The 14,238-nt window shown below is 49.2% G+C and overlaps 1 protein-coding gene across 2 annotated transcripts in view; it reads left to right on the top strand.

Annotated features, from left to right (window-relative positions):
• The window catches only part of pak1 (p21 protein (Cdc42/Rac)-activated kinase 1), a 47,268-nt gene that overhangs the window by 30,716 nt on the left and 2,314 nt on the right, over positions 1-14,238 (top strand). For both annotated transcript variants that reach the window (XM_062551757.1, XM_062551758.1), the window contains 13 exons: positions 1-144; positions 939-1,033; positions 3,234-3,381; positions 3,499-3,536; positions 4,781-4,894; positions 7,815-8,004; positions 9,662-9,725; positions 9,839-9,887; positions 11,019-11,131; positions 11,669-11,786; positions 12,288-12,387; positions 12,913-13,109; positions 13,797-13,934. The exon at positions 1-144 is cut by the window's left edge and continues 73 nt beyond it. In XM_062551757.1, the coding sequence (XP_062407741.1) occupies positions 1-144; positions 939-1,033; positions 3,234-3,381; positions 3,499-3,536; positions 4,781-4,894; positions 7,815-8,004; positions 9,662-9,725; positions 9,839-9,887; positions 11,019-11,131; positions 11,669-11,786; positions 12,288-12,387; positions 12,913-13,109; positions 13,797-13,934 (1,508 nt within the window). The remainder of the gene's footprint in view (positions 145-938; positions 1,034-3,233; positions 3,382-3,498; positions 3,537-4,780; positions 4,895-7,814; positions 8,005-9,661; positions 9,726-9,838; positions 9,888-11,018; positions 11,132-11,668; positions 11,787-12,287; positions 12,388-12,912; positions 13,110-13,796; positions 13,935-14,238) is intronic.

Raw genomic sequence — 14,238 nt, forward strand, 5'->3', positions numbered from 1 at the left:
GGAACACCAGCACCATGATCGGAGCCGGGGGCAAAGACGCCGCCCCGCTCAACCACGGCTCCAAGCCCCTGCCCCCCAACCCCGAGGACAAGAAGAAGAAGGAGCGCTCCATCCGCTCCATCCTCACCGGAGGAGGGGACAAGAGTGAGTGGTGACCGTGGCGATGGCCGCTATTCCCAGGCTTAGCCTGGGCCACAACTGATCCAGGGTCTGTTTTTCCCCTCTACTGCAGCACTTAGCCGTTAGTCTTATTGTAACCTGGCGTAGTCTGAGGAAGCCTTTCATTAGAATCTAAATAAGCCATGCATGCCCACTTGTTGTGACTGAGAACCTGGAGTTTGTTTGTCCTGCATAATGACTGGATGTTGCTCTTGCTGTTTATGTTGTCTAAGTACAGCGCTGAGCAGTCCTAGCGGTCTTAAAATAGACACCTGCAATTATGTGCTCCATCATATCTTTGCTAGGATATCTCCACATCTCTGAGTGGCTAATGTGCCGTGGATGTGTTGCCGGCTCGCTAGATTCCGACTCGGTCCTGTCGGTGTCTGCGCTGGGCTGACTAATTAGGTGCGGTGGTGCTACAGGTTCAGGTTTCCGCCTCCACAGGCCCAGTAATTATCAGCTGATTAGCCGTCTTAAGGGGCCTCGGGCGTGACGGCGGCGGAGGACAGCTCAGCATCTGGCGGGATGACTGGTGCTCAGCGCAGGAGAGGAGCGCTTTGGAGCTCACTCACACGGGGACAGGTTACAGCGACTCGGGTCCTGATCAAGGCTCCGTCTGTTCGCAGAATTTGCACCGTGAGGGGGAAATAATGGACACTGTGGAGTCAGTTTGAATCAGATTTAATCAAAACAGCTGTTTCTTTTCATCTGGCATTTTCCATAATTTCTCCTTTTTTCCATCTTGTTTCCCACTTTCTCATCCTTTGCTCTCTCAGCCAATAAGAAGAAGGAGCGCCCGGAGATCTCCCTCCCGTCGGACTTTGAGCACACCATCCATGTGGGCTTCGACGCCGTCACCGGAGAGTTCACGGTAAGAGGCCGCTCTGAGTGACCGCGCCGCGGCTACACGGCCTGACCGCGTGCCCGCTTGACCCACATGAACGCATGACCAAACCCTTAGAGCAGAGATGAGCTCACGTACTGCACATCAAAGACCAGCGCTCACACACACGATGATGGATCAGGCCTCGATCACAGAGACGGGTCTGGGGTCTCTACTTCTCCTGCTTGCACACTGGGCATTTCACAGGCCAGTGACTGGCACACAGTCCAGTTCTCAGCATGAATGTTGTGCAGATAAATATTCCAATTACAGCTTTAGAAATGCTATCTATCTATACAAGTATTCTGATTGTAAATGTATAAATGTTATTTATTTCTATAAATGTTCCAGTCCAGGAATCGGCAAGGGACTGCAGTATTAAACTTGAAACAATATTATATTTATGGTGTCTGTATATGGTCACAAGGCTGATAGATATGACAGCATGAGGTACATACGATATTCACTACGGTATACACCCGCTGGATCTTGACATCAGATTTCATGGTTGGATGAGCCCATAGATGGATCTGCCCTTGTAACTCAGGGTTGCTTTTGAGCACCTCAGAATTAGATGGTAATTGAATGCAGGCAAACATGCAGAGCAGAGTAAATCTGAAAAGAAGCCAACCACTGCTGTATGCAAGTGAATACACCTAAGACCAAGTCAGCAGTTATATTTGACTGATTTTTAGGCACAGGTATTTGTGACATGACTGTGTGAGATTTCAGCTAAATCGCCTGGCCAGCCTCTGCATGCGGCACTGATTGAAGCAGTTCATGATTTTGCTCGTAAAATCTGTATTTTTGCCTGTTGTGTGAATGCCATGCTAAATTCCATTTGGCTTGACGCACGCTGCCAATTTGCACTGAACAGCACTGCCAGCTTAAACATTCACAGCGTCCCACGGCCCACGGCCCGCTTACTGTGTGGGAACCACTGTGTGGGAGATGGATGCACACCTTTAGCCAAGCAAAGAGAACATAGTCAAACATCTACAGAAATATTTTAGAAAAGAGAGATTGAACAGAGATTTTGAACAGAGATTGATGATAGAGAATAATTATCTACTCACTGATGGTTGTTTTGGAGTGTTTATTAAAACACAGCAGTGATGTTGCAAGCGTAAAGCTGTGCGTTTGACTGGGTGGCCTCTTCACAGAGGACAGACACTGTCACCCCTCCAGCTTGCAGCCAGTGTGAGTGGCCCCTCTGTTCTCACCTCTATGGGGGAGACCGAGGTAACGTCACCACTCTGCTCCACACGACTATGGCACGCCCCTGAGGCACCATGGGTAATAAGGGTTATAATGAGAGGTTGGGGATATCTCTCTCTCTCTCTCTCTCTCCCTCTCTCCCTCTCTCCCTCTGTTCATCAGGCCCACAGCAGGGCCCACTAAGGGAGATGGCTCAAATGACTTAATTGAATTAGCTCCCGAAACTGACGGCAGGACCTATTGAGCTAAGCGGCAGCATGCGCTCTTCACTTAGCCCTGTGAAGCCAGGCCTCTCTGACTCATCTCCGCTTGTGTGCATGTGTGTGTGTGAGTTTGTGCGTGCTCGCGCATGTGTGTGTGTGTGTGTGTGTGTGTGACTGTCTTTATGAGGCTTAGCCCATGAGTTGTCGGGGGTTTTATAGGCCCCCCTACAGTAGCTGCTGCCTCTGTGCCATGCTCCCGTGCCTCTGTTGTGGTGAGCTCAGTTCCTTTTGTTACCTCCTGCTTTATTCAATGCAGTATCCTACACCTTTTCTCATTGGGCCTCTTTGTCTGGCAGTATCTGGGACATGGATATTCTCTCCACTAGTTTCTCAAGACATCACATCCACTTGAGTACTCGTGTGTCTGATTCCACCACAAAATATTTCATACTGTGTACACACACACGCACGCAAACACACACACATACACAAACACACACAGACAGACAGACAGACAAGCATGCATGTTCTCTGACCAAAATTCCTATATCCCTATTATTTATAATAGATAGGTTCTATGTTGGAGCCTCTAATGCAGGACTGTTCTGGCCGCTTCCAGCGTGAGCTGAGGAGGAGAGCCTGAGCAAGCCCTGACCCAGTTCTCTGGCCTCTGCAGAGAAAAACCACTCCGTTTCTCATTATTTCTCCCAGGTCTTGAGAGTACTCCTAACGTGTGTGTGTGTGTGTGTGTGTGTGTGTTTCTGCAGGGCATGCCAGAGCAGTGGGCTCGACTGCTGCAGACTTCCAACATCACCAAACTGGAGCAGAAGAAGAACCCGCAGGCCGTTCTGGACGTTCTCAAGTTCTACGACTCCAAAGAGACCGCCAACAGCCAGAAGTACATGAGCTTCACAGGTGAGCTCCGCACCTGAACCTCAAACACACTTTCAGCACCACCCGCATTACACTATTAGCTGTTGGAACCCATTAGCGGTTACCTAATTACTAAAGCATCTCCTTCGTCAATTTCAGATAAGAGCTCAGACAATTACAACTCCTCGGCAGCCGTGGTGAGTAGTCCGCCGATGACCGCTTTGTGTTGTAAAGCGTGTGTCAGAGACATAAACAAAGGTGCAAAAGATGTACTGTATGTAGATAGGAGTTAGCGGTGTGTAGCTAGCAGTTAGCGGTGTTAGCGGTGAAGGAGTGCTGTGACTAACGGATGGAGCTGGACTGGCTAGTGATGAGTGAGTGAGCTCCCTTAAGCGCCCAATGAGCGCTAACTAGGACACGTGTACGTGAGGACCGGTAAACAAACGCCAGCGCCGAGGGCAGGCAGACGAGGCCCGGGGAGTGATGGGGTGTGAAAGGAGGACACGACGGGAAGGAGCAGAAAGTGGAGGAGGTGGAGGTGCAGGAGGAGCAGAGGGACGGGCAGGAGCGGAGGGATGGGCTGGGCCGGGGCGAGGATGTACTGTACCGTCATGGTGCCCCGCTGGCAGACAGACAGGAGGAGAGGAGTGGCTCGGGGCCAGCGTGGGTCTGTGCCAACTGTAGCATCTCTCTGCTCTCCAGTCCTGCAGATGCGCCCTGCCAGGCTAGCTTCCTCCCTTTCTCTCTCCATCTCTCTCTCACACTCTCTCCCCATCTCTCCCTCTCTGTCTCTCTTCATTTCCCTCACTCTCTCTCTCTCTTCCTCTGTATCCCTCCCTCCCCCTCTCTCTCCTCCCTGCACTGTGAATCAGCATCTTTTCCTTTTCATTAAGAGCCAGTATCTGCAGCCTGGCCTCCACCCTGGGGCGGGGGGAACAGGCGGACGCCGGCGGGGGATCGCTGGCTGCTGACCGCGGCCTTTGAGGCCAGCCAGGCTTATAGCGTTAGCACACGCGGCCAGTGTCAGTGGGTTTGTTGGGAATGCGGCCTGCTCTGAGTCAGGTGTGAAGGATGTGGCAAATTTAGATTACAGCAGCCTGTGCTGTGTGGCCGAATGTGTAAACAGATGGAGCTTCGACAGTCAGGGACACGTCATCTGGGGAAGAGAGACAGAAGGTTCCGGAAACTGAAATAGAAAGATAGATTCACTTTAGTATCAAATGCACCTGGTTAAATAGTAACCAAAGTTGAGTGCTGCAGATAGAAACGCTGACTTATCTCGGATCAAAGTTGCTGATTGCGGATTGCTGTGTTTGGTGTAGGATTTTATGACTGTTCAAGTGTGAGTCAGTTCTGTTGGCGTTCGTGTCATTGCGGGCATGTCTGCCGAAGTGACCAACCCCACGCCCACTTCCTGAATGGCTCGTCTGTCGCCCCACAGAATTCCAAGGCGGTGTCAGAAACCCCCGCTGTGGCCACCGTCTCAGAGGACGATGACGAAGATGAGGCCACTCCGCCACCTGTGATCGCCCCCAGACCGGAACACACGAAGTCGGTGAGTGCATCTCACTCGTTTGTCTCTATGTATCTATCTATCTATCTATCTATCTATCTATCAGTATCTATCTACTGTATATCTATCTATCTATGTATCTATCTATCTATATCTATCTATCTATTTATATCAATCTATATCTAATACATGATTAGTTTTATCAGCCAGGTGCTTTAACACCAAACTGCTGGCCCCCAGTCTACCTCTGGGTCTGACGGTGTGTGTGAGCACCAGGTCTGGTGAGGGGCTCTCTGTCTCAGGCCTGGTTCCTCTGACTCCTGAGTGTGCCCTCTCAGACTGCCGGGGCGTTGTGCTCTAATGAGGCCGCCACGTTAGCCGAGTGCCTCAGTGCCGCACAGCCAACCTGTAATTGGGTTCAGGCAGGGTTTAGTTGCATCAGAACTTCTCTCTCTCTCTTTCTCTTTCTCTCTCACTCCCTCTCTCTTTCTCTCTGTCTCTCTCTCTCTAATTCAGAGCTGCTTTATTAGCAGGGCTGTTTAGATACCAGTGATGCCAAAACACAAAGAACAATGAAAGAACATACAGTAATATGAAAGGAACATAAGATCCCCCCCTCTCTCTCTCGCTCTCTCTCTCTCTCTCTCTCTCTTTCTCCCTCTCTCTCTCTTCCTCCCTCCCTCTCTCTCTCTCCCTCTCTCTCGCTCTCTGAGCTGGGGGCTTAGTGTGTGCCCAGGTCAGGAGGCGAGGGGAGGGTGGCAGAGGAGACGCGCCTCAGTGCATCCCCTTGATCAGCCCGGAGAGCATCACAGGGCCTTGGAGGGAGCTCCGGGGCTGCGTTGGGAGGGGTCGGGGGCGTGTAGCGGGCGCAGGGGCTTGGCTTTGAGGCGCCAGGTTGATTAAAGGTTGCCTCTGACGTTGGTGCAGCGTTGATGGGACGTTTCAAGAAGCCCTGGCAGCTGACAGGTGGGGCTTGTTTTCCAGGAGCAGCGGCAGCTCCCTTGATGTTGGAGGGTGGGATGGATGGGTGGAGGGTGGAGGGTGGAGGGGTCAGGTGGGGTGAGTGGTGCAGAGGGTGGTGCCGGGGAGTTTTGATGGGAGTCTGTGAGATGAAGGGTTTGGAATTGCAGGGGGGTGGGCGGTGTTAAAGGTGGGGCCCTTTTCACTCACTTATACACTAGAATGCTATTACTGAAGACACACACTCGGTCTCACACACACACACACACACACACACACACACACACACACACACACACCACACACACACACACACACACACACACACACACACAAAGACACACAAACACACACACACACACACATGCTCGCACACACACCCAAGGTATTTCCATCCCTTATCTAACAAATTTTTCCGGGTACCCTTGAGAAGGGCTTCTTTGGGCTTAAGCAGGATAGCTGCTGATACTGAAGGCCTCACAGTTGATGCCCACAGCAGTGACTGTGTCTCCAGGCTGTCGCATGGGCAGCTGCTCAGTGTAGTCCTCTTGTCCTTCTCCGCAGTGCCACTGTCAGCAATTACCCCAGGACTGTCAGACATCTCTCTCCCACACCCATAAATCTCGCCCATAAAAATGACACTCTTCCTCACCAGCGCCGCCTTTGCAAAGACCTATTTTTGGCGTAATGTCACGAAATGCATCATTTTACTACCCTAAGCGCTCGTGAAAAAATACAGCCCACGTCAGTCCTCCTCTCTCACCGCGTCACTCGGCTCTAAATACCCCCAAAGGAGTTTAAGGTTTTTTTTTTTTTAAACGTGCTTTGGAGCGGCCATTCTCTTCAAAAAATAGCCGTAATTAGTTTCACTAAGAATGTGCTTGCGTTCCCACTGCTGGTCAAAGGTGATGGAGACCCATTTAGCGCCAGCAAACAAAGCATGTGTTGACCATTAAGCCGTGTGAAGAGGGACCATTGTCACTCAGGCAAGGACATCCTCCAGAACGGCGCAGCTGTAAGGTGGGGTTAGCTTTGTGTCTCGGATCATTCCTCACAATATATTGTATACCGCTAACATTCTGGCAGCTATCAGTATGTGTGTGGGAGAGAGAAGAGAGTAGACTTCATAAAACGCGTTCCTAAGATCCCATCAGTGAGGACAAGCAAGAAACCCCATTCGGTTAATACTCCTGCACCACTAATGCTCTGGCCGAGACATTATGAACTGCTTGATAAGGTTAACTCGTCCATCTCCACAGCTAGACGGCACTGAGATTGATCAAGATGTGGAGTGATGTCCTCTCCTGGGCTGAGGGCTGAAGGGAGGCTGCTCTGGCCCCGACTCCCCTGTCTGGTCTTTAGCAGACATTCTTGGGGGCTGTATTTTTAGTGTGGCAGCCCACTTGCCGGAGCGCTCGCTCACGTGGTCCCTGGCCCTTTTCGAGTGGCGCCTCTTCTGCCACAAGGAGTTAGTCACTCAGGGGCCTGGAGAAGAGAGGTGGGAGAAGGAGGGAGGGAGGGAGGGAGAGAGTGAAAGAGATGGAGAGGGAGAAAGGGAGAGGGAGAGACCAGTTTAAGCAGATATACTGAAGCGGCAGCCAACCAGTGATTTCATCAAATCTCCTGCGAGGATAAATTGGCCTCCCAAACAATGGGAGCCACTGATGTTAAAGCCTCCTCTGCCCAAGCAGGAAACCAAGGAGATTTGCCCCGAGCCTGCCAGGCATGCTGGGGTCCAGCACCGTTTAATCAGCAATAAAGCTGTCGCCCACACTAAGCACCGGTGCAGAAAGCAAACGGGTTTATGAGTGGACAAACAAACCAGTCCGCACCACCTTGCCACAGGCTGCATTCTGCCCACTGGATCTCCATGGCAACAATCTCTCCGAAAATGGCACAGTGGCAAACTGTAACATTAAGTAATATTGTCTAATGCTTCCGCTCCTCCTCGCTCTCTCTCTCTCTCTTTCTTTTTCTCTTTCTCTCCGTCTCTCTTTCTCAGATATACACGCGCTCTGTAATTGACCCCCTCCCTCCGCCCCCGACCAAAGATGCCGCCACCTCGCCCATCTCGCCCCCGTCGGCCGAGAGCAGCAGCCCCACCCCCACCCCCTCCTCCACGGCCCCGCGCAGCGCCGACAAGACCCGCAAGAAGACCAAGATGACCGACGAGGAGATCCTGGAGAAGCTGCGTGAGTGTTCCTGCACCGAGCGAGCGTGGAGAGAAATGTGTGCTTGTTACGTGTTCGTCCACGAGTGCACACATACACACACACGCAAACACACAGACACACACACACACAAACACACACACACACACACACACACTCTCATTTTTGCTCTCCTGCTCTCATATCTCTCTTTCTCTTTCAATTTGTATCTCTTTCCCTCTCTCTCTTTCTCTTTCTCTTTCTCTCTTACATACACACACACACACACACACACACACACACACACACACACACACACACACACACATGCTTTCAGGCAAATTTTCACCCGCAGATACCTACTATACTCACTACTCACTCCACACATACTCATACAAACAGTCATACATATTGTGTTTCTTTGATTTTGCGTGTGGCACAAACATACTCGTAAAACGACCCACCCAAAAACACCAAGGCACAGTAACACATGCAGTCTCCCTAAACCCCAGTGTAAACAGATTGCGGTTGGCATGGACCACTGAAAAGTCCCTTGTGTCCTGTCACTCATTGAGAGTCACTGGTAAAGGAGGGGGTTGAATTGCATCGTATTTTTCCCATGTGGTTTGCTTGAATTTTTTTTTCTTTGTTTGTTTGTCATGTTAATCACTCTGGGTTTGCCCCTCATGCAACCATCGCATTGTGTTAAGCAACTTTTTTTTTATTTTTGAACACTCCATGCTTCAGACGTACTCAGGTCGCCCTCTACTGGTAAGGAAGGGAACTTGTCTGCCCTGCCTGGCTCCAGAGTGTCTCCCGCCCCGCACTCTTCCTTTTCTTTCACTGGTCTGAGTTCTGATTGGTTCTGTCTCCTCAAGATTCTCCGCCCCTCTCTGGTTGCCGAGTGACCCAGTTGGACTGACAACTTTCCCACAGTGTGCTCTCCTATTGTGACAGTTGTTGCTGCGTTGCATTGCAAATAATGCATTGTCCACCACGTCTCCTCTCTCTCATTACTCTCTTTTTTCTCTCTCTCTCCATCAGTCTTCATCAGACCGTCTGTTTTCTCCTTGATTTGTTTGCAGGTGTGACCTGCAAACCCATCTAACCTAATACCTACCTAATTTAACCCTAACCTGTATTGATTGGAAAGTGTTTGCCTTTTTGCATTTATTTTTCGAATAATAGACCAAACAACTTAAAAAAAAAAAAAAGACACAGAACTTCTGAGTGCTCTATACTATTATTTTACTATGTTTTTCCATCGACATAATTTGTAACTCATAAGCGAAGCGTCTGCTTCTAAACTTTCCACCGGTTTCCATATTAAGATCTATCAGACCTAGAACCAGGGCCATCTATAATTATACAAGGACCATGTCGATATTTTTTGGTCGGCTAAATGGCAGAATGTGTTTCCTTTAAAGCAGCGGATACTATTGATCATCTGTGTGGCCATGGCATTTAGAGAATGCCCAGAGAGACTAGCTTGGCCATTAAGAGTGCTCTTGATCAAAACCCTCCTCCTCTCTCTTTTCTCTCTCTCCTTATTGATCCCTCGCTCCGGTATGTCTGTCCTCCATGTTCATCCTTCCCTTATTCTGTCCTTCCATTCTTCACATTCGTCGAACTGGCCTGACACAGTATTCCCTTGTCTGCTCTCTAATGTGTGAATTTTTGTCACTCTCCTGGCTTGCAGGGAGTATCGTCAGTGTGGGTGACCCTAAGAAGAAGTACACACGCTTTGAGAAGATCGGTCAGGGGTACGTGACCAGTTATCCTCAATACCACACCACATGAAAAGACCTGCCTACCTCCTTTCTCTTGCTGATGAAAGCCTCTGTCACTCATACGCTCTCTTTCTCTGTCTCTCCAGGGCATCTGGAACAGTTTACACAGCAATAGACATTGCCACTGGACAGGAGGTAAGAGGGCTGAACAAGAGGGCTTTCACTTTATAGGTGAACTGGCCATAAGATGATTTTCGACCCTCTGACTCATAAGCATAAGCACAATACCTTTCATTGATAATGACTGCAATGCCTGCTGGACTGTCATGTAATTGGAGACGCGTCACACGAGTACAGAAACAATGCACCTAGAAGAGAAACAAGAAAAGGGTATTTCATAGAATTAGGGCAAGACTTGATCCACCGTTCATATATCAAAATACTGCAGTGCCCTCAGGTGGCCAGGAAGAGTATTAACAATTGAAGAGCAGCAAAACCGAATGCTCAGTCCTCTGAAGGAACTTGTTTTAGTGTACACCTGGGGACTTGGAAACATGTCCTGGATTTCATATGGCGATTTTAGGAGACAAAAGACAAAAAAATAAAGTTTCTATGGATGAGCTGGGATGGTGCTATGATACTGTATTGTTGGTCCCATTATCCTGTCAGAGTTGTCCTCCTGACAGAGCAGACCCTACTGGCTATTTAAACAGACTGTGAAGAGACGACATGACTGTTGTGCTAAGCACTCTCAGCCCAAGCTCTGTGCATTATTGATGACCAGCACATCAAGGCCTGCCTGCTCGAGGAGTTAGTCTGATTAATTACAGCCAGCCAGACAACCAGGAGGGAGTTAGCGCTCCTAGTTCTGCACTCTGATGTGCCGTTTCCATCCTAAACGGCACTGGGACTGGTGCTCCTGCCTGCCTGCCTGCCTCTGCTGCTGCTGCTGTTGTTGTTCTGGTTATTTGTAGGCTACTGGGTCTGCTCAGCCTGGAGAGGCTCCGGGAGAAGGACCTAGTTAGCCTGGGACATCTCAGCATGACAGCCGTGTGTTCCCATGGACACAGTGCTCAGTGGCCTGTGGAAATTGAAAGATGTTGGATGTGGGATGAAATTTTAATTTTCATCATTTTCACGGTTGGAAATGCTTATCACAAGGAGACAAGTTTGGTGGACACTGACATAGGCTATGTTATGCTTAGCAATGAAGGTGCTTTGTACTGGAAGCATTTCTAACCCATTAGCATAGCTGTGTGGTTATGCCCATTGTGCTGACTGTGTTCATGTCTTCATGTGTTCTCACATGCGTTTATCTCTCTGCAGGTGGCCATCAAACAGATGAACCTCCAGCAGCAGCCCAAGAAGGAGCTGATCATCAACGAGATCCTGGTCATGAGGGAAAACAAGAACCCCAACATCGTAAATTACCTGGACAGGTGAGCTTCATCCACCACTTGCAATCATGAACCAGCCAGGTTAATTACATATGCTATTGCCCCGGGAGCCATCCTGACTGTCCTCTCCAGAGACCAAGTGCTAAAATCAGCTATCTCCAGCACTCTGATGTGAACCATATAAACATGGTCGTAATTGCTTGACAGGGGGTAATATTTGTGAGTGATGGCCCCATTATGCTGTGATAGCTTTTATAGCTAATTACATGGATCTGGTGTCTGTGCCGTTATGTTGCTTTCTATGGACGTGGTTGGAGGGGCGGGTGGTTGGGGGTATAATGTATATGCTCTGCTGGGACCTGCTGTCTTCTGTTTCCATAGCAACATGCCTTGCCCAGGCCAAAATGTTGCAAATGTCGTCTTTTTTTATGTTTGTGTTTACGCTCTTGTTTCTATGGTCACGCGCTTTTCCCTCAGCCATGTAACTTGATGATGCTGGATTGTCTAGTTGCCATAGCTACAGCCTGCGCTTGCCCCGGCATGGCTGCATGTGTGACTGCGGTTGTCTGGTTTCCGTAGTTACCTGGTGGGCGATGAGCTGTGGGTGGTGATGGAGTACCTGGCTGGAGGCTCGCTGACTGACGTGGTGACCGAGACGTGCATGGACGAGGCACAGATCGCCGCCGTGTGCCGTGAGGTAAAAGAGAGAGAGAGAGAGAGAGAGAGAGAGAGAGAACACCATTATGTCACCATAGATCACATTACGCAGTACACACTACATCAAGCAGCCCAGTGAAGGAGCCAGCTGTGGAGAGACCCACCCCAGTGTCTCTGGCTGTTGTCTCAGGGCCAATGCGTCTCAGCTGCTGACTTGTGATCAGGTCTCCAGATGTGTAAACACGCCCAATGGCTCCAGCCCTGTTGTGCAATGTCTCAGCGTCTTGTGCCAATGTCTCATCAGTAACTCCAACTGCACAGGCATTGACAGATAGCCTGGCAATAAATGCGACCCTTTTATTGTGATTTTGATTTGATTCACCTTGTTAGCGCTACCACACACGCCACCACAACAATTCTGGGTCTGACTTAGTGTGTCCACCCCGATTGGACCGTGAGCCCTGAAGGTCCTTATGCATGAGAGCTGTTGACCTCCACCTGAGCTCATGTCTCCCTGTGCTGTGCTGTGCTCTCCTTGCAGTGTCTTCAGGCCCTGGAGTTCCTGCACTCGAACCAGGTGATCCACAGAGACATCAAGAGTGACAACATCCTGCTGGGCATGGACGGCTCCGTCAAACTCAGTGAGTCACTTTGTGCCCGTTCTGATAGATAGATATATAGATAGATAGATAGATAGATACTTGATCCCCAAAGGGAAATTCAAGTTCTGTTGCATCCTCACCAGCACAGCACAGCACAGCTGTTTTAGTGACTGAGCTGTACTGTAGTTGGCATTAGTCATGAGGACCAGTTTGAAATACCTCTTGTGTCAATGCTGAAATGGGATCTGTAAGCACACCGCTTGTGCCTAAACAAGATACAGTGACCGCTGATGCGATGCTGTTGTAATTCATGTTCATGGCCAGCAGGGGGAGTAAGTGCTCCATTTACACTGCATATGAGAGCCATCAGTTTATGGTTCAGATGAAATTCTTGTGTCACAGTTGCACACAACTAATGAAAGAGTTGTTACATATAAGTTATCTGAAAACCGCTGACATGATTGTAATTGTTCTTAAACGGTGTGTTTCTCTCTCTCCTCTTTCTCTTGTCCTCCCCTCTTTCTCTTTCTCCTTCTCTCTCCTCCTTCTCCTCTGCCTCTCCAGCTGACTTTGGCTTCTGCGCCCAGATCACCCCTGAGCAGAGCAAGCGCAGCACCATGGTGGGCACGCCCTACTGGATGGCACCGGAGGTGGTGACGCGGAAGGCCTACGGGCCCAAGGTGGACATCTGGTCTCTGGGCATCATGGCCATCGAGATGATCGAGGGGGAGCCGCCCTATCTCAACGAGAACCCACTCAGGGTGAGGCTGGGCTGGGCTCGGGGAGGTGTAGTTTGGCACTGACGATGCAGTACTTGTGGTTGAGTAGATGTTAAGGTTATACTGTAGTTATTAACATAGTGAAGAGAGGACCTGCACACCTTGATAGGGTTTTTTGCAGGTGCAGCTTTTTAAAGGTTCAATATTATAAGAGATAGGAAAAAGCGCTTTTTGCTATCTCTTATAATATAATTATTAACATGACGGATCTGGTATCACAATTGTGAAATAAAGCTGGGAGCTTTTACAACAGTGTTCAGGCCTCTATCCTGATTCGTCCACCAATAGATATGATCAGATATATAATATAACACATATGATCTGGAATAGTATTTTGAAAAGGTTTCAAATGTTTTTTTGGTGTTAATTAAGTAAACTGATATATGGTCTGCCACCTTATATGTTTGTGTGGAAACTCGCAAAAAAAAGCCTACTGTTGATTACTGTTAAAGGCGGCATACGGGACGTTTGGTACATACCTGTATTGAACCACCTAACAACTTGTAACTAAACGGTTCATTATGCAAACATGTACCTCTACACTCCTGAAGTGAATGCATGTTAGGAGGTAATAAAGGAATTCCCACCCAATCCAGTAAATCTCTGAGGGAATCTTAAATAGCAGAGTCAGCTTGACCGCTCTCTTACTTGTGTTATTGTTTTCCTCAGGCGCTGTATCTCATAGCAACCAATGGCACCCCAGAGCTGCAGAACCCAGAGAAGCTGTCGGCGGTGTTCAGAGACTTCCTGAACCGCTGTCTGGAGATGGACGTGGAGAAGAGAGGCTCTGCTAAGGAGCTTTTACAGGTAAGCTGTGTGTGTGTGTGTGTGTGTGTGTGTGTGTGTGTAAACCGGTTTAAGGGTCTCTTTGTTTTTATCTTTGTTTTAAGTCTCCTAAACCTTTGTTTTCCATTTCATGTCTTAAGCCTGCAACTTGAACATAAGGTGTCCCTAAGGTAGCAGACTGGGGGAGAATAATATAGCCTATATAAGTCCTACTTTGAAGCATTTCTCAGAGCAAATCACCCAGCCAGTATGGTGTTAATGTCCACATCTCCCTGCTGGTGTGGTCTGCGTGCTATCAGTAGTGTGTATCGGTGAGAGTGCGTCT

Source organism: Sardina pilchardus, chromosome 13 (genome assembly GCF_963854185.1).
Source record: "Sardina pilchardus chromosome 13, fSarPil1.1, whole genome shotgun sequence".
Taxonomy (NCBI): domain Eukaryota; kingdom Metazoa; phylum Chordata; class Actinopteri; order Clupeiformes; family Clupeidae; genus Sardina; species Sardina pilchardus.